Raw genomic sequence first — 24794 nt, 5'->3', positions numbered from 1 at the left:
AGGCCCGGGGCACGTCAGAAGCACGGGACCTTGCCGGCCTCCACCCCACAATTCTCCCTGCTTATGAAGCCTCTTCCACCTCTTCCCCCTTTGTCTCTGGTCCTCCGTTCCCATCTCTCCCCCTTGGCTTCAGAGAGCATCTTGTGATTCCAGAATCAGGGCCAAACAATTTCCTCGTGATGGGGAAACCGCACTCCAGCCGTGGCAGCCCTAGGCTCCCCCTCCTCTTCCCTCTGGCAGTCCCCCTCCCCAGGCTCCTCTACTGGCTCCAGCTGTGTTTTGCAGAACTCCCACTGGATAACATCTGTAATTGCCTCCAGATGCGGGCCACAAAAACACAAAGGGGCCATGAGCTCATCTTTGAGCTCCTTGCGACATGCACAGGCCCCCCACCCCCCAGAGAACCCCTGACTTTCTCGTGCCAGCTTCTCAGGGTCCCCATCCCCTCCTGTGAGGGTGGCAGGGTGGTGGTGTCCAAATCCGCTGAGACACACAGGCCGTGCCAAACAGCTGTTGGCAGGAGAGGTGTAGGAGGCCAGTCATAGGGTCAGGGTTCCTGGCTGGCAGAGAGGTGGGGTACCCCTTCTGCCAAAGCAATCACACCAACCAGCCCTGAAGAGCAGCTGGATGGAACCGCTGGTCTAGGTGGGGCCAGTGCTCTTGGAGGAAGGCTGTGGAGGGGGCCTGGGCTGGAGCCCGGGGAGGGCCGGGCTAAGGCAGGAAAGGAAGGGGAGGAAGAAAGAGGGCTGCTCCCCTTCAGCTGAGCTGACTCAGCAACTGAGCTATTCCTCCCTCCAGGCTGGTTTCGGAGGAAGGGAAGGGTGGGTGGACAGCCTGGGAACCCAGTCTGGGGCAGCAGTTTCGAAGAAACAAAGCCTTGTTATTCTTCCCTTCCAACCTGACCATCCTGCCTCTCCTGGTCAAGTGGGGTGAAACTCCTGTTTTGCCAGAGATAGGCTGCTCCTAGTAGGCCATGGGTTGCCTCTCTGTTCCTTCTGCTCCTGAGGCAGAGCCCCAGGCCTAGAAGAGGCTTAGATGCTGAGGGCTGGGGTAAAGGGCCTGCCTGAGGCCGAATGTCAAAGATCCTGGGAGTCCCTAGCAGCAAAAAGACAGGTCTGGGGAAATGGAGGGTCTGCGGCCAGATCACGTGACAGGGTAATGCAATTTAGGAAGATTTTCCGAGTGGCCTCAGCTTGACCACTTCCTCTTGCCCTTTGCAGCTCTGGGCCTCTAAAGTAACCTCTTGGCTAGGTTGGGAGAGAGCAGCTGGGCTCTGTGGACCACTTCTCTGCCCCGGTGGAGTATGTCCCACTTCCCAGCTACAGCCCTGAGTCCGTGTTGTCCACCAAGAATAAACATAGTCCTTTATGAAAAATTTTAAAACCCCACCTCACAGAAAACACCAGTTACGAGTGCCTTTTCCATTCATTTCTCTTTCTGAGAGAACGCAGCCACACAAAGAATGTGAAACACCATTTATTCTTTGTGGAAAGGTTGAACAAGGTCAAAAATGTCCTTAGAGGGCACTGACCCAGCCCCGCCCTGCAGGTTCCTGGGGTCGGATGCCTCTGCCCCCCCCACCCCCACCCTTCCCATGCCCCTTGTTAACAAAAAGGAACGATTTGAAGGGAATTCATATATAATAATTATAATAAAAATATACATTAAACAAAACAAAAAACCCAAACAAGACAAATTTAGCCGAACTGCCAGCACCGTTCATCCCATGCTCCCCCCACCCCCCATAACCTCCCACCCCTGACGTCCCTCTCCTCTCACTGCCCCCACAGGGTCTCACTCTCCCAAGTCCCCGGTACCATGACCACCTGTAGTGGCCAAAGGAGACTTCAAATGTGTGGAATGGGTGGGGCAGAGGAGGCAGGACACCGGCAGGATGGGCTGAGGGGCAGGGGCATCAAGAAGTGAGGGGCTAACCTGACTGAGACTCACCCAGGCACCTGCCGTCTGACTGAGGCCAGCTGAGGCTGCTGGCTGAGCGTTGCCAGCCCCTGGTCAGTCACCTCCCTAACTAGGTGGCCGCCATCATTAAGGTCCCAAGTCGCCAGTCCCTGGTTGTGTGTTGTCTCTGCTGCTTTCTCTGGGCTCCCCACCCTTCCCATACGTGTACTCTGGTTGGAGGAAGGGCACCAAAGTGGAGGAGGTGTGAGTAGGTGTGCCTCTCTCGGGCCCTTCCTGAGAGCTCCAATAAAACATGCCCTTCCCTGGGTACCACAGTCCACCTTGCCGTGTCCCTGCTGGCCTGGCCTGCCCGGCCCCTGGCCATCCACTCCCACTGCACCTCCCTGTTAGCCTTTTGGTCCTGTCTTGTCCCCTCTGACTGCTCTGTTCCTTGGTCCCTACTCCAGCTGCCTGCATTTGAGCAAGATTCTTTTTCTGTGGCCTTCAGGCTGACCCCCAGGGCTCCAGACAGTCTCTGTCCTTGGCCCCACACCACCCCGGTAGCTGCACCCCCTGGTCTCAGCTCCTCTAACCTTGACATCCCCGGCTGAAGCTAACATTTGTGGAGGTAGGGCCGTCAAGGGTTTCCACAGCCCCTTAATGGCTCAGGCTCCTTCTGGGGAAGTTCTTGGGGCCAGGCGCAGCAGAGGCAGATCTTTGCAGAGAGGACTGACTCTGAGCTTTCCTCCCAAGGTCTTAGGGTAGCTGTGCAGCCCCCACCCACTCCTACTCTCTCAGGGTCTCCCCCCACAGCAAAATTATATTCCTTTTAGCCAGAAAGAGTGGTAGGAAGCTGCCAACGGGCTGCGCCTGGGGGCTCGTGGGGCTGGAATGCCCAGAGCCTCATGAGGTCAGAGTTCAGAGGCTGAAGGTACATCAGGGGATGGAAAAGGAGCAGATGACCCCATTTGACCTTTGCCAGCGAGGTCCGAGGGTTCTGCCTTCAAGTGCAGAGCCAAGACATTCAGATGGGGCTGGACACACACCAAGCTACAGAGGCCCCCTGGGGGGGGGCCAGGGGCTGGAAGGGGCGGCCCCTGATCAGCCCCCAGGGGACCCATCTAGGGAAGAAGCAACGCCAGGGTTGAGGTTGAGAGAGGCAGTCGTGGGACAGAAAAGAAGGGAAGTGGGGGGCAGGGTAGGGAGGGGGGCTCGGGACAGGTGGGAGCAGCCCACCCACCACCACCTGCTGCCACTGGCCTTCAGGGGCAAAGTCCTCGTGGTAGGAGTGGGCGGGCGGCAGTGGGGGTCAGACCTTGTCCAGCAGGGAACGCTGGCAATAGAGCAGTCGTTTAGGGGTCCCATGGCGTCTGAAGAAGAAGACGGCGAGGCCCACAGCCAGCACCAAGAGCAGCAGCAGCACGGGCAGCACCACGGCGGCCGCGCTCACTGCCCCGCCACCCTCTTCGTCCACCTCGATGATGATCACCTCTGTCTCCTCCTCAGTTCCTTCATCTGGCCGGCCCCCCGATGAGGGGCAGCCCATCCAGTCCCGCAGGGCTGACTTGGGGTAGCCTGGCTCTACCTTCAGCTTCTGGTTGTTGAATTTCCAGTATTTGTTCCCCTTGTAGAAGTAAGTGAAGACTGCAGGGGTCAGCAAGAAGGTGGCAAGGAGAACAAGGGATGGGGGCAGCATCCAGAAGACCCACAGAGAGAAGAACAGAAGGAAAATCTGTGAGTGGAGTGACCCGGTTGAGCTAATCCCCAACGCTTTCTGAACATCGGGTTCCTCAGCTGTAAAAGGGGGTAATTCTAGTGGCAGGCTGGCAGCATGGTGGTGATTAGGTATCCGATGTGCACAAAGCACTTTGCTCAGAGCCTGGCACACAGCAAGGGTTCTGCTGTTCTCATCATCACTGCTTTCTACGTGATACTGTCCATCTTTCCTCCTGTTCTTCCTTAACCCCCTGTCTTCATACCGCCCCCCCCCCCCAGACACCCTCCCCCGCTTGCCGCTCACCTTCATCGCTGCCCATGAATGACCCTCTGGGAGACTCAGGGATTCCTTCCCAGACCTTGATGTTTTTGGGGTACTCGCTGTCCACTGCCCTGAGCTCTTCGTTGAAACGGTAGTACCTGGAGGAGAGGAGAGGAGGGGAAGCGGTCGGGCCCTGGGCATGTCCTTGGAGGGTAGCAGGGCCCAGGACTGAATTCACCAGCGAGCAAAGGGTGGCTATGGACAGGGTGCAGGACAGGGGTTTTGAGTAATGAGGGCCTGTGGCCGAAAGTGGCGGAAGGTGGGGGTGGATGGGAGGTCCCAGGCTGCAAGGAGCCACCAGTAGCCTTTAATGATAGTGCCTGGCAGCTGGGGTGGAGGCACGGCGCTGGGGGCAGGAGGCGCCAAATGACCAGGTCTGAAATGGTGACCCGGTCACTTCCCACTCACTCAGCACCTAATGGAGGCTGTCTGTTGCTAGGCAATAGCAGAGGCTCAGCCAGCAACGTCTCCAGGGAAACATCCCAGGGGTAAAGTGGGTCCTCCTGTAGGACTGAGAGAATCTGGTGGTGGTATCTGAGGAGAGAGGCCTTGGGTCAAGAGGATGGGGTCTCACTTGTTTCCCCGGAAGAAGTAGGTCTTTCCATTGGGCATCCAGAAGAGAGCAGCGTCAATTTTGTCAGTAGGCAGTCCTCGGCCCAGCTCCTTGATGTGCTTGGGGTAGCCAGGTTCCAGGGAAGCTTCGTCAAACACCCAGTGCTTATCTCCTGGGGAGGAGAGAGAAGAGCACGATCAGGGTTCCACTTGGGCTCTTGCGGCTGTGGAGAAGTCGAGTGGAATCCACTCTTTCAGGGAGACTCTCCCCACACCCAGAGCACTAAGGTAGAATGCCTGGTTACCTTTGAAGAAGACAAACTTGCCATCCTTCCTCTCGTAGGCAGTGTTAATGGATGCAGGCAGGCCCCGCCAGAACTGGCCAATGGGCATGGGGTATCCATCCATCACCTGATTATTCCTCACCCTCCAGAACCAGCGCTCCTGGAAGGCGTCAAGGTGGGGACAGGGCGTTATGCCTTGTAGCTAGTCCTCTGGCTCAGTCCCCAAAGCTTCCCACTGCCTCAGCTCTAGTTCTTAGCCTTCCTGCTGCTGTTTCCACCCAGCCTGCTGGGCAAAGAGCCCCCTTGCCTCCCAAACCAGCCCACTTCTTCCTCTCACCTTGAAGACAAACATCTCCCCTCGGAGCACGGCCACGGTGTCAAAGTTCCCGTCACAAATGTTGGGCCCATAGGTGGGGTTTTTAGGCTTGTCAGGGACAGAGGGCCTGGAGGTAGTCCTGGGTTGAGGGGGCATCTTGGTGGGAAACCCTGACTCACTTCCTGGTGTAGAGAACATGAAAGGCACTTTAGACTTTGTGACAGGGGAGAGGAAAGAACAGATATATGGGCAGACGATACCATTGCAAAGGTGTGGGTGGACCTTTAGAGGAGGCTGAAGCAATCAGCTGGGGCAGGACAGAAAAGGTGGGATCAAAGGTGAGAGAGGAATAAAATATATAGAAGAAATAGGGGTGCCTGGGTGGCTCAGTAGGTTAAGCAGCTGACTTCGCTCAGGTCATGATCTCGTGGTTTGTGAGTTCGAGCCCCGTGTCGGGCTCTGTGCTGACAGCTTGGAGCCTGGAGCCTGCTTCAGATTCTGTGTCTCCCTCTTTCTCTGTCCCTCCCCTGCTCATGCTCTGTCTGTCTTTCTCAAAACTAAATAGACACTGAAAACAATTTAAACAGGAGACACTGAAAACAATTTAAACAGGAGGGAGAAGGAGCACATGTAGGCATACATTACTCACCATACAGTTGCTGGATGCCCCGGCGGTCGTCATCAGGCAGCACGAAGTTCTCTGTGTCCATCCACTGGTAAAAGGGTGCCATGATGGCCGAGGGATCGTTGGAATGTTCAAGGCCCAGGGCGTGGCCCAGTTCGTGCACAGCCACCAGAAAGATGTCATTCCCTGGAGGGATGGGGATGATTATGAGGGCAGCCTGGGCCCCTTCCCTCAGACTCTCTGCTTTCCCACCAGAGGCTTCATTTTGATACCCGAGGCTGGGCCTGTTATGTTTTCCACCCAAAAAGCCACCAAGCCAGTCAGCGATCTGTTCTGGTTGGAGGTGAGAGAGTGCTCTGGGGCCAGATACCAATACCAGGAAGATGTGTATTAAGGGGAGCTGAGGTCCTATCTGGGCCCCAGTTTCTCCCAGGAGTTGGAGGTGCCATTTGCCTAGAAAAGTGGGAAGTCTTTGACTGGGAAGTCAATGATTGGGTGAGAGAAGGGACCAGATGTAAATAGCTCAAAATAAGATCCCTGCTTTCACTGGAAGTCAGACTAGGAGATGTTTGTAGCCCAGAGACTGTGGGGTTTGAGGTTTTGGGAGGAGGCGGGAGACCCCCCATGAAAACAATCACTGACTCTCCCCAGAATAAATGAGTCCCAGGGCTACCTCGCTCACCATTCAGATCCTCATTCCTGACAGTCCAGGGCTCGGCAGAGTCAAAGTGGGTGTCCCCTCCAATGTTGGGGCCTGGGAAATAAGCATGTGCCAGGAAGCCACCTTCGCCATCGAAAGGTGTGCTGTCACCATGGAAGCCCTCAGCGAAGAAGATCATGATGTCGGCCTGCTTCTCATGGCCCTCTCGGATATAGGCATAGGGTACCTCTCGAAAACGGAGTGGTGTGGCACTCTCCCACACGCGGAATGCCTTGCGAATGGCCTCGAATGTGGCATGCTCTCCCACCTTGGGGGTGTAATTCTGGATGCTGAGGTCCAGCCGCACGGGGAGAGGATGGGAGTGTGTTAGGATAACAAAGGATAAAATTCTCCCTCCTTGCACTTTCCCAGGTTTGCCTGAACCGCCCAGCCACCTCTGCTGACCTGGCTCTTCCTGCTGCCTCACGATGCTTCAGCCCCAAGAACTGAGGGCTCAAGGGACCCACAGGCTTTGGTTTTCTGGCCCTGGGATGTACCCCCGCCCCCCAGGCTGCACCTTTCTCCAGGATTAAAGCCCCTTTCCTCCCCACTCCCGAGGACGCTTCACAGGAACAGAGGTGAGTAGGACAGGAGTCCTCACAGTCTGTAAGTACAGTTGACAGGAAGGGCAACTCTGAAGGGAGAAAGGCAACTTGCCTGTTGGACTCACCAAAAAGTGATCTCATTATGCTGCCATTTGAGGCCCTGGATGGCATAGCGTTTCCTTCGAACATTGGCCTTGATCTCCGCTCCAAACTTATCGGGAACACCACAGCGGGGGCGCCTCATGGCCCTGGGGTGTGAGATTGCAGTCAGGATAGTGTATGAAAGAGAAAGGTCTTCAGAGTGGGGGAGTGTCTGGCCTCAGGGTCAGTGTGGGAAAGGGCCAAGGTTATGAGGTCAGGGTGGATAAGAGAGGGTCTAAAAAAAAAAAAAAAGTGGGAGTATAGGGTGGGCGGAGGCAGGGTCGGGTGGGGATGGTAGGGAGACTGTAGGGCATGGGAGAGGAGAAGGGATGCAAGGGCCAGAGACCAGGGGAGAGAAGGAGCACATGTAGGCATATGTTACTCAGGGTCAGCGTGCGGGGTTGAGGTAGGGGGCAGGAGTCAGGTAGCAACCTCTCTGTGCTCTGTGGGTGCTGGGGAGAATTCCTGCCGGGGCCTAGCACTTACTTCATGGTGTCTGCATCAGCCTTGCCCGTCACTTGCAGACCGTAGAACCTCTGCATGGCAGCAATAGCAGCTGAGAGGGACTGGGGTGAGCGCTGTGTGTGTGTTCGCAGATCCCCCGGGGGCAGGTAGCCATACTGCTGCAGCCAGGCCTGTAGGGAAAGAAACGTGGCTTAGAGCATCCCCACTTGGCCCAAGGGGAGACTCTACCCCCTCACGGTGTCTGGCATGCACCCTTGGCTTAGGAGGAAAGGGCAACGAGCTCCCAGCCTGGCTCTGGCAGTGGGGCTGGAGGAATTCCCAGGCTGGACCTGAACTCTGGCCCAGGCCCCAGTAGGACTTGCCTTCTTGGGGCTGTGGGCTCAAACAGGGTAGGGAGCCACAGCTCTGGACTTTGGCTGTGAACTCTCTTGAGAATGGGAACCCAGATGGCTCGTCTTCTCAGAGCTGAGATTCCTCCAGCACTTTCCTCCTCCGTGTCAGTGTTCTTGTAAATATAGCATGTCCTACCTGATGGGTTGTGCCCCTGATGGGTGGAGGTGGGGAGGCTGAGGGGGCTCTATTTTGGTCCTGGCATGAGACCCTCTTGGGACAGGGATGCCATGCTTCCAGGACCCTCACAGCTGAGATCTTTTTGGAAAGGTGAGCAGAAAAGGAGCTAGGGCTGAGGCTGGCTGCTGAGAGGGGGAAGCCGGGACGTTTGGAGGTGTTGGGGGTGTGATCCAGCCACTGAGCCAGGATCCTGCCACTGTTCCCATCCGAGCATCTGACCTAGGGCATGGGACCTAAAGGTCCTTATTTAAGGTTCTCAGTACGGGCAGTGGGAGATGGGGGAGGTGGTAGAGACTCGGTGACTGTATTTTACTTAAGGTATGTTGTGAATTGTTCATAATATAAAGGCTGGCATGCTGCCTTAAAATAAAGTTAGGTTTTTGGTGTTTGACTGAAAGGTATGCAAACTACAAAGCCCTGCTGACGGGGGTGGGGGTGGGGGTGGGGGTGGGGGGGGGTGGAAAGTCAGCCTTTATTGTAAGAACAATGGAGTATTTTCCTAAAGCCTGAAAAGTAAAATAAGCCAAGGTGTATATGGAATATGAAAATGCTGGGATTCTCTAGGGGAGATACTACTCTGGTCCCAGTTCCAGCTTTGCCTTCTTAAGGAGTCCAGAGGGGGCCTGCACATTGCCTGGGATGGAATCTGGGAGTGCAGAGGGGTGGAGGCTGCTGTTGGGCACCACATCCCTTATCCCAGGTTGTCAGGATGGATCTTCATGTGGCCCTTCACCTCTGGGCCCAGCCCGGGAAGTGGAACAGTGCTCCTGCATTGGGGCTGGGGGTGATTCAGGAGCAGCTGACTGGAGACATGTGCCCGCAGGGGCAAGAATTGCAACAGGGTTCTGGGAAGTGATCCCCCAAGGCTGATGGGAGTTAGGGCCCAAGATGTAAACAACCCAGCCTTTCCCCAGCCAACAGGCCTGGCCTGAATAACCTTAGCACCACCCGGCTCTGAGAGCCCCTCCTCAGGGGTAGAGGAGGGAGCAAAGTTTAACCTCTGCTCTACCACAGGGGAGCAGAGCAGGGTGCTCCAGAACCCGGCTACTCTCCCCACAAGCTGTAGGCTTGCTTGCCCTGACCTGCGCTGGCTGATGCCACAGCTAGTGCCCGTGGGAGGTTGCAATGGCCTGTGCCCAAGTATGCAGGAAACTCCCTTTGCCCTTGGCCTCACCTGTAGGGTACACACACCCCAGGCTTATGACCCCGGGTGGGGGAGCCACTACTTCAGCTTTGGAGAAGCTTGGGAGTGGCCTACTCCTGGAGCTGGCAGTCAGGAGGACTGAAGTCAGGCCCCCTCAACCCTCAGGGAGCAAAGCTGAGGGGAATTCTGCTAGGGCAGAATGACAGAATAGAGGGTGGCAGAGAGGTGGAGAGAATCCACATCTAGGAGCGGTGGGATCAATCCCTCTCCCCTGTGAGTCTTTCAAGAAAGTAGGCAGGTCTAAATATTCACACCCACAAAGTCCCCCCCCCCCCCCACCATGCGCAAGAGAGAAAAATGGAGACTTAGGCAAGAAAGGGACTTCCCTGGAGTCAAAGAGAGCTGCAAAGCCTGGAAAGGAAGTGCCCCCATCCCTCTCCTCCCAGGCCTAGGCTCTGAGCAAAGCAAGAACCACAGAGAAGACTAGGAGGTGAGGTTGGAACCACAGAAGAGAGGACTCTTGTGTCTGCGGCTGGGTGGGGGAAGGGCCAAGTGCCAGACAGGCCACAAGGAGGAGAGGGCTGTCCTGGAGCTGGTGCAGGACTCTGGAGGCCTGGTGGGAGGGACCCAGCTGGCTGAGGCCTCGCCACCCGAGCTCGCCCTCTAGATTGGCCTGGAGAGGGAGCAACTACGTTAGGTCAAAAAACTCAGTTGGCTGGCTTTGTCTCGAAAACTGAGTGGTCTGAGTATTCCCCTAGGGGAAAACTCAACAGAACCCCTCCCACCTCTGGCCTAGGAGTCCTGCAGAAGGTGGGTAGGTGGGTGGGTGGATGAGGGGAACTCTGGCTCTCAGGAAGGCCCTGGATCAGAGCCTCTGGGCCTGTTCCTCCCTCCGTGGCCCAGAAGCAAATGGTGGTTCTGGCACTGGGACTGCCCATGACCCACTTAAAACAGAGCCAGGGCTGCTGCCCCTCCCCTAGGGGGGCCTAGTGGGGCAGGGGAGGGAAGGCAGGACAGGCAAAGTTGGCAGGGGACAGCCCCTAGATGTCCAGACTCCTTTTGTTAGGGGCTCTCCTTGCAGACCTCCGATGAAGACTCCAGGCCTGGAGAGAGGATGCCTCCTCCAGCAGGACCCTGTCAGGCTGGGCCCCACAGCAGATTCGCACTCTCCTTGGCCACCCCCTCCCCAGGGCCACGCTTTTCTTTTTAGCCTCGGATCCCTTCGGGACAGAGAGAGTGTGTTCTTTCTGGATATGTTTCCTCCGGGGGTGGGTCCAGGGCCAGGACCAGGAGGGAGGAAGCCAAGTCCAGATCCCCTCCCCCTTCTGGGGCCCTTCCCGGCCCCTCCCGACCGCACCCAGGCCCTGCCGGGCTGAGTGGGTTGGGATGGCCCAAAATAAGAAGCTGATCAAATTCGTCTCCCACCTTCACCCCAAAATGAGAGAGAGAGAGAAAGAAAGAGGAAAAACCTCCCCAGACAACTCCCACGCGGCTTCCTCCCGGGCCGGTGGGCCAGAGTCTGGGAAAGAGTTGGGGGGGGGGGGCGTCGCCGGAGGCGGTAGAGACCCTGCGGGGTGCCCTGGGCCTGGCCCTCTCACCCTACTCCCCGGTGCGTTGCCCTCAGTCTCCCTGCAATTAACACAGAAAAGCAATTAACAAAAGCAACAAAAAGAGCCTAAAGGCCTCGCTGGAGGCGGGTGGTGTGAGTGGGGGTAGAGGCAGGAGGCGGCTGCTCGGCCGGCCGAGCCCCTGGCTCACAAGGAGAGCTTTGTGTGTACGGAAACGCGGCCAGGGCGCCAGCTCCGCGACCCTCGACGCCAGGGCTCCGGGCCGGGGACACAGAGGGGTCCGCTCAGGGAGGCGGGGTGGGTCGGGGGCCGGGGCCGCCAGGCCGTCCAGCCCTGACCCCAACTGGCGGCGCCTGCATCCACGGAGGGCCGGGACCGCCCGGGAGGCGCTCAGCGTGGGGGGCCCGGAGCCGCGGCGCCGTCCACTCGAGCCTCCCTGGCAGCCCCAGCGCCGGCGGGCGCGGGCGGGAGAGCGCTGGAGGGTTGGAAAGTTGAAGAAACAACGATCTCGCGCACATGACAAGGAACCAGGGCAGCGCTGGGTCTGAGCCGAGTTCAAGTATTTACCAGGCTCCCTCCTGGTTCCGGAGCTGAACTCACAGCCCGGCAGAACCGGGAGGGTTGGGGTGGGCCCCGCTGTAAAGCTCTTCCCAGGAAAGGGCTGGGGAAGAAAGTTGGCGGCGGGTCGGGGGTTGGTTGGGGGGAAGCAGAAGTTGGATCGACTTGGAAGTTTGGAGATGAGCAGGGAAAGGAAGGGAGGGGGTTCCTGCGGGTCGGAGGGCCAGAGACCTCAGGCGCCCTGCTCTCCGAGCGGGGGAGACCTGGGAGACCCCCGGCTCGCCTCCCCGGCGGGCGCGACTCCCGGCAGGACTGGAGGAGCTCACTTACTTCGGGGCTGAAGCTGCTTTGGGCCGAGCTGAGGGAGGCGAGCGCGGTGGCGAGCGTGAGCAGGGGGAGTAGCAGACCGCCGGCGGGCCGTGGGGCAGGAGACATGGTCCGCGACTGTCCCGGCCGCCAGCCGTGCGGGCTCCGCGGTGGGGCCCAAGCCCTGGGGTCGTGCCGCCACTCCCTTAGGGCGCCTTTGTCTTCGGTGGGCGCTGAGTTTGGATTCCTAGGCCGTTGTCCGCTTGGAGATGAGGGGATTGCTCTTGAAAGCGCCTGTTTGCTCGTCCCCTCTTTTCTGTTTTTTGATCTTTCTTCTGCTTAGTCTGCGAACTGGATCCGCGAGCCCTCTCTCACTCTCTCCTCTGGTCCCTCCCTTCTCCCACAGCCTCTCCGCCCCCGCCCCAATGCCCTCCTTTCCCGGTGCGGACGTGGTTGTTTCAGCCTGAATCCAATTACAGCCAAGAGCCGGGTAAAAAAAACCCCTAAGTTGCCTTTCTGTGGTGGAGGCTGCCATCTGCAGGGGTTGAGGCCACAGCTAAGGACGGGGGTCGGGGGGGGGGGGGGGGGGAACCCAGCGGACGGGATGTGGGAGACTTTCTCCCCCTAAGCATATTTTGGGTGGCTTGAGTCCTCTGGTATTCAGCATTTGTCTCACCTCAGAGTGGGAAGTACTGGGAAGCCCAGTGGTTGGCGCAAACGAGTTCAGAGTCTAGGATGACGGTGGTGAAGGTCTTCCATGTCCACCACACCTGGGTTGGGGGTTTGTCCGCTGAGACCTGTGGCTCAACCAAATTGAAACTTTTGCCCCTGGATCTTGACAACCACCTCCATCCCTCTCCTGCTGCAAACATGCAACGGTAATACAATCCACCCACCCACCAACAAATTGCACAACCACATTGGGTCTGGGGGTTCTTATGGAAAGACAAATGCACTCCCTTAATTATCATCATTTGCAATCTGGCTGCTCCTTAAATTAGAGCAGGCTGGGGAGGAAAGAGGTACAAGGCCATGGAATGTGGGGAAAGGCAAATCAAACTTAGGGAAACTGTTAGACCAGAGAGATTGGGAATTAGGACTTTGGGGTTTAGCTCCCCCTCTACACTGGAAAAAGGCAGTTCCCTGAAGACCTCTTCAGGGACTGACTAAACTGATAACAAAATGTGGAGGGATGCGGGAGAAGGGGAGGGCACGCTGAAGCGGATAGTGGGGGAGAGAGACAGATAAGAGGTTGAGTTAGATCTGGAAAAGCAGCACAACAGAAGCAGGAAAAGTGTGGGAGACAGAAAACTCGACCATCAGCGAAATCTAAGATCCCAGAATTGCATTGGTCAGCGAGAGAGGAAGGAGGTTGTGGGGGGAAGAAGGGAGGGAAAGAAAGCAAGGAATAAAGGAGGCTGGACAGAAATTAGGTCAGGTAGGAAGCTCCAGAAATTCTAGAGATCCAGGAACAAGTTTGTGGCAGGATAACGGAAGAAAAGCCCAGTGCTCTGTATTGTAACTGGAGCAAAGGTCCTTTTCCCCCAGAATCCGTGATCAATTAAATGAAAGCTTTCCCTGGGTCCCAGACAGCTAACAGGTTTGTGGGAGATATATGATGGGTATTAGATACCTATGCCATGGTGACTGTTTGGGGGCTGAGCACCTACCTCCAGGGCTCCCCTACACAAAGTGCGGTTGGGAGGTACAGGCCTCTCTCTAACCAACCTCTGGAACTTCGCCAGAACCAAAGAAACCTCAGAATCCAACTCTTTAGCAGAACATGCGACACCCAAGTCTGGTTCTTCCCATGTCAGTGTTCCCAGTGGGGGTATCCTCTTGGGCCATGTATCTGAAGCTTAGGAAAACTGACACCAGTTGCTTGCCAAGAAATGGACCTCAGCCGGAAAGCCTTTTTCATCAAAACATTTATTAAATGAGTAACTGCACACAGCCTGAGCTGTGTATGGGCTGTCAAAGGCTTGAGTGCCTAGCTAACACCAGGAAAACTGCTGCCCCTTTTTCATAGCAGTTCGCAGAGCAGCTACTGTTCATAGTTGGGCAAGTCCTATGGCTCGTGAAGGAGGGAAGCATCCCAGAGCAAGGTTCCACTGAACTGGAACGGAGCCAGTGATGAGGGCACTAAGCCAACTCTTCCAGGCAGTGATCTTACAGGCTGTTCTTTCTGGTGTCCAAGCTCTTGTGCCGGGAAGACAGATGGGGAACGTGAAGGCTCTCTTCTGACCGGGATGAGGCATGCAGGTGATAGAGAAGAAAGCCAGAGAGAGGCTGGGAAAGGGAGACAAGTATTGCTTTTTATTGACTTGGTAGTGGGTTCTGCAGTAGAGCCCCTTTGGGTTTAAGAGCGTTTTTCTGTTTCCTTTCTTCTTCCTGCAACTTCTGCTGCCTGAGCTGCCATGCCTGTAAGCCAGCATCCATTTCCTGTGACAGCAGTACAACTCGTCTCTGAAACAGACAGGAAAACAGGGTGGATAACATCTGGGGCTTGGGCTCTGCACATATATCCTTTCACTCACAGATCAAAGGCAAAAGTTTCAGCTGGAAAATGACACTGTTGAGTGGGGAGGGGGACCAGGTCCTGGGTTGGGAAGTAGGAAGGAGAATGTGTAGCAGAATGTCTACCACTGGTTCCCACCCTCGGAGTGCTCACTCCATTCCCCCCTCCTCAAAGCACTGTAAAAACCTTGAGCTGTTAAAACCTCGGTATAGGGGGTACGAGTTAGCTTATGTGTCAGTACAGCTCAAAACAAATTAAAATGTAAAGTTTTTTCCCTCCCAGTAGTTGCCCTGGCTTGGGCTCTAGCCACTCACTGCAAACTTCTCCCTTTGGGCTTTTCTTCGAAGCTGGCCTTTCATTGGAGGCGCAGGGCGGCCATCTGCAGAAAAAAAGACAAGTATTAGAGATGGCTGACAGCACCTTGTGAAGGCACTGTGACAGGGACAAGGGAAGAACCAGTCTCTAGTTCCTCTCTTCCACTTTCACACCTGTGATGGCTTAGTTCTCCAAAACCCATCCCTCAGTGTCAAGGGTAAGATATGCCAAGAATAAGCTCTGAGGCACACTCCTACTCGATTTCACTTACCCCTCATTGTCCTGGAATTCAAGGTCCTTTGAAGTGCTGAATCTCATTTTAGCTTTAGAAACCCCCCACTCAAGCAATCTGATCACCGTTCCACTCTCCATGAATCTTTGCTGAATCCCATCTCACTCCATAATGAAATACCTTCTTTTCCTTTCCTTTCAGCCCAGTTCTCATCCTTAGCGCCCCGCCCCCCCAAGCCCTATCTGTCCCAGAAACCATTCTTTAACCTTTTCAACTCTGTCAAATCTCTTTATGAAAGAAGTGCATATTGGTTATTTATTATTCATCTATTTGCCTTGGGACATTTATTGTACTATTGCTTTTTTTGTTTGTTTGTTGTTGTTGTGTTTTGTTTTGGCCTTATGTGGCACTTCAGATCCTCTTGGAAAGGGGTAGAGCACTGAACTATTATTAATTTTTAAAGATGTCATGCCGTTTTCCCAGCCAGACTTTCATGGATTGCATCCCTAGATTTCACTGTAGTGCAGGGTAGGCACACAACCACATAATCAAAATTCTATAAATATCTGCTGACTTGGTGAAAAGATGCAATATCTGACCTGAAGTAGTTAATAATGGAGCTGAAGAAAAAGGACACTTACTTTCTACAGAGTAAGAAGCAAACAGTGAAAAGTCTGCCCAAAAGTTTTGTGGAAACTGAGAGATACAATTAAGTAACATGTCCAAGACTACAAGTTAGCAAGTAAAGAACCTGAATTAAGACTCAATTCCAGAGTCTTTCCAATATTCCATACTACTTCTGGGAGGTGCTAGGCTTCCTACAGTAAATAACGAGCAGAAAAACCTTCACCATCCTCTTCAGGATCATACTCCTATAGAATCCAATAGGGTATCAGTATTCAGGTCTCTGTGCTGTTGAACCGTGCCTGGCTCCTGCTCAGTTCTAGTCCTAGCTTTGCTATTACCTAGCTGTTTGATCACGGGAACTCTGAGGCCTCAGTTTTCCCACCTGTAAACTGAAGTCCCATATAGGGAATGGGGAATGGCTTCAACTTTTCTAACATCCCTCCCTTCTAGGTTTAATATCTATTTTTTCCTTCTTTCTTTCCTTTTCCTTCCTTCCTTCCTTCCTTTTTTTTCAAGGGAAGAAATTTTTCTGAAGGGAGCCCGCCATCCTCAGTCTTCACCCTTCTACCCCTCTCTTCTGAGATGTTCATTTAGGCAGCCTTTCAAAGAGTTCTCCCTGCATCTGGTAGCAAATTCTCAACAATGTACTCACCACGTAGAATGGTGGGTCTTTCTACCTTTTTAAAAATCGTCGCCCCTGAGAAACGTAAAGATCTTGTCACTCCCTCCCCCGGGGCGCCCCAAGTTAGAATTATCTTCTCACCCCACAAGATCCTGTCTAGCTGCACTTTCTATAGGCATAATTTAAAATACAAAGTACTCAGGCTGCTTTTCCCCAACTCCAAATATAAAGTTCAATACTATGTTCACTCACACACATCCCCGCCTTAACCTACCCTTGTCCCTCCCACCCTCAGTCCAGGGACGTTCCATCTCGGCGAAACTCTCTTAGGGACAGTTAACTGTCAGATCAGCGCTCACCCGCGTAAGACCAGTCTGGGAGCTCCGTAAGGGGCCCGTAGCCAGAGGGGTTAGCAGCCAGGCCCTGCCTGGGTGGAGAAAAACATTCCGGTGAGGATTCAGCCCACCTTCTGGCACCCCAGGACCCCCTTAAACCAGTAACTCACTGGAGTCGCCACTGACTGCCCGCCCGAGCCGCCACGCTACTGTGCAGCTTCCGGACACCTGCTGGGAAAACAGGGCAGAGTTGGGAGAGACGCCGTGCACTCGACTCAGGGGTCCTAGCCCTGCCCCCGCGGGCCCCTGAGCCCACCGACTCCACACCCACTTACTCAAAAGCAGGGTACCTAAAGCAGCCATGCTGAAGTCGCGGAGCCGGAAGTGGGCGTGACCCCGGTGTCACGCGCTATGCCGCATGGGAAGTCGGAAGCCGCCATCTTGAATCTGGTTCTCAATCACGGGCCCCGCCATCTTGGGCCATTGTACGGAAGAGCGGGAGAAAACTGCAGCCCTGGTATTTAGGCGACAGTGGTTGGTCTGCGTATGAATCGTCAGTACTGGTTACATCCTCAGTGGAAGTCGTGTCCTAGACTGAATCGTTCTGAGCAGCTCCAGCGATCTCTGCGCAGCGGTGTCTAGTCCTTTGAAATTTATGTCATTATCTTAGAGGAGTTCCCTTATTCTGTCTTCTGCATCACTGTAACATGTTTTTCCTCAGCCTAGGTGTCAAATCTAGAATGAATCGGAAAATTTGGGTCTCCGTCCTTATTTATTCAACACAATTGAAGAGCTTATGTGGCAAGCACTGTACTAAGTGCTGGGGATTCTGCAAAACAGACGTCATCACTATTCTGATAGCGTGCCCAGTCTAGCGAGAGAAGACAATGATGATCACCCACATTACTATAACAGTACCGTTGAGATGGTAGCAGGTGCACAGGGATGCAAGAGCACCTGGTTCTGGGGATCCCAAACAGATCAGGTTCTGGCCACTTGCCACTGACAAAAATCCAAAGGCAAACAGTGGTGAAACCAGAAAGGGATTTAGTTCAGTGAGGCCAACACCAGGAAGACAGAGGTCAAGTGTCTGAAAGCGCTGAAAATACTTCCAGGTTTATACAAGGAAAGTTGAGGGGCAAAGGTGGGCGAGTACCTGCAGGGGGGCAGTGAAGGTCAAATCTATCAGTGTTTTGCTTAGAGTCAATCATGGGTGGTGTTTTGTGTCTCGGGACAGTGCTTATTGCTTGACTGGGTTGTTTCATTCTCCTCAGAGGTTGCTATGCCCTCAGGGTCTTCCACCTGAGCCAAGAGACTGGCTGGAAAGAACCCAACCAAAGGGGCGCCTGGGTGGCTCAGTCGGTTAAGCATCTGCCTTCAGTTTAGGTCATGATCTCCCAGCTCGTGGATTTGAGGTCTACGTTGGGCTCTGTGCTGACAGCTCAGAGCCTGGAGCCTGCTTTGAATTCTGTGTTTCCTTCTCTGCTCCTTTCCTGCTCCTGCTCTGTCTCTCTCCCTCTCAAAAACGAATAAACATTAAAAAATGAAAAAAAAAAAAAAAGTTTGAGGTCAAAATGGAGGCAGCAGAAGTCAGAAGTTCTCCAAGATGAGTGTTGGCAAGTACCCATTTGTAGCTATGATGGGAAGCTGATCTGGAGAAAGCTGAAGGCTTTCTTGGGGAATAGGTCTTGGAGCTAAGATCCGATTTCAGTTTTACAAGGGCTACCACCACATATTGTCTAATATAATCCTTGCAGCAACAAAGCAGAAGTACCCCCTTAACCATGGTTTCACTTTCTGCAGTTTCAGTTATCCACATTCAGTTGCCCTATGGAAGCAGATACTCCTGACAAATTGTGAGGTCAATAGTAGCCTAACGCTAAGTTACAGTGCCCATATTTCACCTCACTTTATCTTATCATCTACAAAAGAAAGATGAATATGGTACAATAAGACATTTTGAGAGAGATCACATTCACATAACTTTTATTACAATATACTGTTATGATTTTTATTGTTATTAATCTCTTACTGTGCCTGATTTTAAATTAAACTTTATCATACGTATGTCTATATGGGAAAAAAAACCCATAATATATACAGGGTTTGGTACTACCACGGTTATAAGTATCCACTGGGGTTCTTGGAACGTATCCCCTGTGGATCAGGTGGGACTACTGTATCGGTACATAGAAAACACAGATCTGTGGCTCCTTCCCTCTTTTGAATAATTTATTTGTCTTGGGGAATTCATTTATCTTTAATTTTTTCATAAAAAGCTTAGGGGCACCTGGGTGGCTCAGTTGGTTGAGCGTGTGACTCTTGGTTTTGGCTCAGGTCATGATCTCATGGTTCCTGAGTATGAGCCCTGAGTTGGACTCCATGCTGATGGCGTAGAGCCTGCTTGGGATTCCCTCTCTCCCTCCCCCTCTCCCCTCCCAAAATTAAATAACCTTAAAAAAAAAACAACTTAAGTGTCCAACTTGACTCAAATCATGATCTCATGGTTCATGAGTTCGAGCCCCACGTCGGCTCTGGGCTGACAGCTCAGAGCCTGGAGCCTGCTTTGGATTCTGTGTCTCCCTCTCTCTCTCTCTGCCCCTCCCCTGCTCTTACTCCTTCTCTCAATCTCTCTCTCTCTCTCTCTCTCTCTCAAAAATAAATAAACACTAAAAAAAAAAAAAAAAAAAACCCTTAATGTATCACATCTTAAAACACTGAAGTAAGTACAGATGCTTTATAAATGGTGAAGCTCCTACAAAAGTGCCCATTACCGTGTGCTAGGCTAGACACTTAATGCGTGCTGACTGGGGGAAACTGAGGGAGTGGTGCAATGGCCTATCTGGAAGTTTATCATTTCCTTCTGCAAGACTGGGAAGTTTTTCCACAGGAGGTGGCTCTGAGCTGTGCTTTGAAAGAGGGGAAGGGTGGATCCTGGTTTAAGAAGTAAAAGCAGCTGTTTCAATAACAATAAGAGTGGTATAGCTAGGGCTGAACCAAAAAAAGGATGGGAACAAAAGACCCTTGACTATAAGCCAACAAATGGATCCCAAAATACTAGGCAAGGGCAATAAGACAGTAAGGAACTATTACCATCTTGCATTCATACACTTCATTTTCACCTATCAAAACACTTCTATATAAATGATTTCACATGATTTTCATAATACATCTGTAAAGTAGATAAGACAGTCCAGGAAGCAATCGTACAGATTGCTTGTAGTTTTCAGAGATCAGGAAATGGAATCAAAATATGGCTGTGGATTTATAGTTTGACAGTTGCAATAGTGACTGAATGCCACTTTCCAAAGCCTGGCTCTGTATATCTTTGGCTGTTTCTGAGATAGACAGCTGAGGTAGACAGCACTGGAATCCCATTACATAGTTCCCAGTTGGCAAATCAAATAGTAGAAGCCAGGGGCTGGAAAAACAACCTTCGTGTCAACAGTCAAGATTGACAGGAAAGATGACAAGCTGACTACCACCATCACTATATAAAATAGTTGAACCAGCAATATTCCTCTCTTTCAGTAGCTCACACACTTGGGGGACACCATCGGTTTGCAAAATTATTATTATTATTATTATTATTTTAAAGATTTTATTTATTTATTTATTTATTTACAAATGTTTATTTATGTTTGAGAAAGAGGTAGAACACGTATTGAGTGGGGTGTGGGCAGAGAAACAGGGGAACAGAGGATCCAAAGCAGGCTCTGCACTGACCTCAGTGAGCAGCTGATTGCGGGGCTTAAAGTCAAGAACCTAGAAATAAAACAAAAACAAAGAAACCCCCAACAAAACAACAACAACCCCCCCCCCCAGAAAAAAACCCTCGAGATCATGACCTGAGCTGAAGTCAGATGCTTAGCCGACTGAGCCACCCAGGCGCCCTTAAAGATTTTATTTTAAAGTAATCTCTACCCCAACGTGGGGCTCAAATTCACAACCCTGACTTCAAGAGTCACACACTCTACTGACTGAATCAGCCAGGTGCTCTGAATTTGCAAAATTATAAAAAAGGGCACACACATGAAGGTGAACAAATAATGTGAACAATATAAATTCTGTGTGCAAAAATGAACACGTGCAATACTTGAATATCTATGGGAGTCAAGGAGCCAGAGCTGGAGAACTTTGGGGGACAGGATGGGAAGTTTAATTGGGAAAACTGAGAAATGTGGGAGGGGAAATGTCTTTGGAAGGAAGACGAGTTCAGCTTTTGACGTGGTTAGTATGCTGTGGACAATCCGTGGGTTGTAAATAGCAGGAAATATGGTTTAGGATTTTGAGAGAGAGAGAGAAAGAACACTAGTGCTGACAGCTAACATCAGCAGCCTTCTCAGGGACCTCATAGAACACTGTGGCAGGGGAAGGGGTCTGGCAATTGGACAGCTCTCCTTAATGACTTCATTAGACTCATGAACCACAGGAAAATGGCTTTGTCATTCCAAACTAGATGTTCTTCAACCTCTGGACTTCATCTGGCAAAGGCTGGAATTAAGAGCAATGGGAAGCGTCAGGAATCTGAGCTTCATGTCTTTCCTCTCTTAAACGCCTTGCTTCTCAAGGAATACAGACTGTATTTTGGTTTTAATATTTTGCCACCCACTCATGTTTTTGTCCAGTATGTTTATTCAAATATCCTTCTGTGTGTTCCGTACACAGTAGCTTTTGTACAAATGCACTGTTCTAAGAAATTAGGTGCTTTTTATTTTATTTATTAAAAAAATTTTTTTTAATGTTTATTTACTTTTGAGAGAGAGAGAGAGAGAGAGAGAGAGAGAGAGAGAGACGCACACACAATGCAAGTGGGGGAGGGACAGAGAGAGAAAGAGATGCAGAATCCGAAGCAGGCTCCAGGCTCTGAACCGTCAGCACAGAGCCCGACGTGAGGCTAGAACCCAGGAACTGCAAGATCATGACCTGAAGAAGTCGGATGCTTAACCAACTGAGCCACCCAGGCGCCTCACATGCTTTTTATTTTTTATTTTTATTAAACTAAAAAATTTTTTTTTGGTTATTTATTTATTTTGAGAGAGTTCGTGACCTTGAGCAAGGGAAGGGTAGAGAGAGAAGGAGAGAAAGAATCCCAAGCAGGCTCTGAGTTGTCAGCACGGAGTCCTATGTGGGGCTCGAACCCATGAACCCCACGAGATTATGACCTGAGCCAAAGTCGGACATTTAACTGACTGAGACACCCAGACACCCCCAATTTTTTTTTTGAATTAAGTAATCTCTATGCCCAACATGGGACTCAAACTCAGGACCCTGAGATCAAGAGTCACTGACTAAGCCAGCCAGGTGCCCCTGGGAAGCTAGGTGCTTCTTAAATCATTGAGATGAATAATGATGATGTTGGAGAAAATATCAGTGAAACTGACTCAGGGTGACCAATTCCATTTCATTTAGTAACTCGTTCTCCTTTTTACACGCTTATGACCAAACTGAAGTTTGAAGAGCAAACTATTTGGGAAGTATCTTATTTTACCTTCCTTCATTATCTTCCTCCTTAGGACCACTCAACAATGATCACTGTCAACCCATGCAAGAAATGTGGCAACTAAAGGCCACCCTTACACAATATATTGCTTTGCATATTATTTCCTTAACACACAATTTATTGTAACACATTCCTTTTCTTTCCCCATGGCTGCTAAATCAATTCGGGCTAAATTCTGTGTTAAATCATCCAGGTTCAAGATGGGTAAATTATGACCTTGGGCTACACTCTTTTTTCTTGCAGCTGGGAAATCTCTCAGCTGTGTGTCATTTCACCAGAGTGGTCTTTTAAAAAGAAGTCACAGAGCCTGATGCAGGGCTCGAAGTCACAAACTGTGAGGCCATGACCGTAGCCGAAGTCTGACGCTTAACTGATTGAACCACCCAGGCGCCCCACACCAGACTGGTCTTGAAGGTGGGTAGCTCTTGGTGAATTTCTGCAGAGTGGCAATGCTGGCTTTAAAAATGCCACAGTTGGACTGTCCAAAAGGTGTACAAACAATCGTATTATTTACAAGTCATCTTTTAGGCGTTTCCAGATCCCTTTCCTTGAATCAGCTCAGCAACACCCTTTGTTGTTGGGTCCACCCCACAACAAATGGGTGGGGCCATTAAGACTTCAGATGAAAGATGCTTTGGGCACTCCAGCCTCTCCGACACCCGAGAACGGGATATTTTTGGTTAAGTGCTGCCTCCTGGCGGCAGCTCTACTGCCCGACACCTTCCCCTTCTGGTGGAGACCACTTTCTTTAACTGGGGATCTCGAAGCTGATGCAACAGCTTCCCCGAGGGGGCGGGGAGTTGAGACGCCCATCCGAGAGACCCCTCCCCTGGCTCCCGGCGGGCGCCGCTCCCTTCCTCCTCCCCCACGGGATTTTGCAGTCCAGAGTCCCTCCGGAGTTTCAGCTTTGCATCTCGGGGCTGGAGGCGGGGTTGCCAGGGTTTGGGGCTCTGGCCCGACCCCCGTCGGGCAGCCAGGGCGAGCGGGATTGGGAGGGAGGGAAGAGGAAGCTGAGCGTCCCTGGGGCGGAGGACGCGCCTAAGGGTATCCGCAGACACTTCCCTGTCCCGGGGTAGCGCAGCTGTGCCTGAGCGAAGAGAGGGCAGGGGAGCGGGTTGCAGGCTACCTCGGCTCTCGCACCCTGGCGCCCTTCCCTCCACCCACCACGCTCCCCTCCTCCAGCGCTTCCTGAAGCCCGGGGAGGGGCGGGGGCTGCTTGGCCAGGGGGAAGGAAGGGAAGGGGACGCCGGGTGGGGTGGGTTGCTGGTCCCTCAAGGCAGACCCCGGTTTGGCATCCGTATCCAGACCTGGACATCGGGGGCGACCAAGCGTTTAAGAGGAGCATTGAGGGTGGGCGGCGGCTGGGTCGGGGTTTGGGAAGGCGAGGTCTCGGGGCTGCGGATACGGAACACCCAGGGGCCAAGGGAAAGAGGGTACTAAAGGGAGCCGGCAGGGGAAGGCGAGGCGGGGCTGGGGGTTGGGGAGTGTGGGAGAAAGGGGCAAAGGTGAGGTCGGCCTGCTGGCTGGGCGGGGGCGGAGGAGTGTGGGGCCAGGGTCATGGGGGAGGGGAGAACTGCGGGAGGGCGTCCCCTACGGGGTTTGCGGTTCCACTCTTGAACTCGCCTGCGTTCTCCTGAACCTGAGCCTCGCCTCCCTCTGCCTAGTCGTCGCTGAGCGGCCGTCGCATCTTGCTCTCGCAGCGCGCAGACCGGTCACCTGAGCCTGGACGTGGGACCAAGCGGCCGAGAGCTTCTCGGATCCGGGGAAGCGCGTTAGATGCGGGGCCTTTTGTTTTCCCATTAATGAAACAAGTTCAATCCGAACCATTCTAGGCCTCCCAGTAAAACAAAATGATACCCTCCCACTCCTTCAACCCATTACTGTCAAAAGGAATAAATACTTCCAGATACGACTTGCTTGGTTTAGGAGCCAGAGCAACAGACGCATATAAGTGGGTCAGAAGGGCAAGTTCAAGGACGTTCCCAGAGCCGAGGCTGCTGGGAAATCAGTCTAGGAGGAACAGCATTGTTTATTCATTCCTGTATTCTTCCAGCAATTATTCTCGACATGTGCTCTGCCCTGGGGATACAGGGTGAAGAACGCCCCGGTGGTGCTTTCTTTTAGTGAGGGAGACGCCCACAAACAGACGAACTCTGGGGGTGGTCGTGCCCTTGAAGAAAGTCCAGCATGGTGAAGGGGTGAAGACCGACAGAGGGAGGAAGTTGCTCCATCACAGACTCCTCAGGGAAGGCCTCTGGTAGTATGGTGTTTAAGCATAGACCTGAATGGAGTGAGCGAAGGGATGACGGATATCACGGGGTGGGGGTGGGGGGGGGGGGGAGGGCTGAATGTTGCAGGCAGAGGGAACAGCAATTGCGAAAGCTCGAAAGCTCGGAGAAGGGAGCATGTCTGTTGTGTGGCAACAGCAAGGAGGCCGCTGTGGCTTGAGTGGAGTGACAGTGCACGGGCCAGTGCCAACAGGGGCAGCGCTAGGGCTGTCTTCCTAGGACTTCCCTCATTTGCAACTTGGGCCTGACCCCAGACTGGGATTAAGGGGCAGGCCAGCTGGGCAGCGGCCTGGGTAGAAAAGGGCACTAAATTATCCTTGGGGTAATTCCGACATTTGGTGCCAATGAACTCTGATTTCTGTCTGGGTCTCTTGGTGAACCGTAAATTGGCTCCCATACACTGACAGAATCCTTGACGACTGCTTACCTGGACTGTTTGTCTCCAGAATAATTTTGCAACGTGCAGGTACAGGCAGAAGTTGCAGGGTGTGGCCCCCGAGACCTGCCAGCCAGCGTGGTCTAAAGGCAGCAGTCACAGCTGGAATTCTGCAAATGCGCCCTCCAGTGTGAAGTGCCCTTCCCTGAGAGAGCGTTATGCTATTGTCTACAGTTTAAATGGTTTAATATGCCCACCGAGAAATTG

At 52.9% G+C, this 24794-nt stretch overlaps 2 protein-coding genes and 1 long non-coding RNA gene across 10 annotated transcripts; 1 reads left to right on the top strand and 2 right to left on the bottom strand.

Annotated features, from left to right (window-relative positions):
* Nucleotides 1-1460: 1460 nt before the first annotated feature.
* MMP14 (matrix metallopeptidase 14) lies at nucleotides 1461-12124 on the bottom strand. The gene is made up of 10 exons (XM_019429466.2): nucleotides 11736-12124; nucleotides 7587-7735; nucleotides 7085-7207; nucleotides 6397-6704; nucleotides 5739-5900; nucleotides 5111-5271; nucleotides 4795-4933; nucleotides 4512-4662; nucleotides 3920-4035; nucleotides 1461-3543 (listed from the first exon to the last, which is right to left on the bottom strand). Exons 1-10 carry the CDS (start codon nucleotides 11838-11840, stop codon nucleotides 3209-3211), a joined length of 1749 nt encoding a protein of 582 aa, XP_019285011.1. The 5' UTR covers nucleotides 11841-12124; the 3' UTR covers nucleotides 1461-3208.
* Nucleotides 6703-24193, top strand: LOC128772989 (uncharacterized). The gene is made up of 3 exons (XR_008417141.1): nucleotides 6703-6992; nucleotides 22107-22277; nucleotides 23917-24193. It is a non-coding gene; the product is annotated as an uncharacterized LOC128772989 (long non-coding RNA).
* On the bottom strand, nucleotides 13622-17076 carry MRPL52 (mitochondrial ribosomal protein L52). 8 transcript variants are annotated; one of them, XM_019429472.2, is made up of 5 exons: nucleotides 16696-16796; nucleotides 16531-16591; nucleotides 16385-16452; nucleotides 14544-14608; nucleotides 13622-14177 (listed from the first exon to the last, which is right to left on the bottom strand). In XM_019429472.2, the coding sequence occupies exons 1-5, from the start codon at nucleotides 16721-16723 to the stop codon at nucleotides 14028-14030; spliced, it is 372 nt and encodes a 123-aa protein (XP_019285017.1). In that variant the 5' UTR covers nucleotides 16724-16796; the 3' UTR covers nucleotides 13622-14027. The 8 variants fall into 8 exon arrangements, with proteins under 8 accessions (XP_019285017.1, XP_019285019.1, XP_019285020.1 ...); XM_019429474.2 differs by having other exon boundaries at nucleotides 16531-16588; nucleotides 16696-16755; XM_019429475.2 differs by having other exon boundaries at nucleotides 16711-16738.
* Nucleotides 24194-24794: the final 601 nt, after the last annotated feature.

The sequence above is a fragment of the Panthera pardus genome, unplaced genomic scaffold (genome assembly GCF_024362965.1).
Source record: "Panthera pardus isolate Hobbes unplaced genomic scaffold, ASM2436296v1 HiC_scaffold_24, whole genome shotgun sequence".
NCBI lineage: Eukaryota > Metazoa > Chordata > Mammalia > Carnivora > Felidae > Panthera > Panthera pardus.
This window is presented reverse-complemented; position numbering and strand designations above follow the sequence as displayed.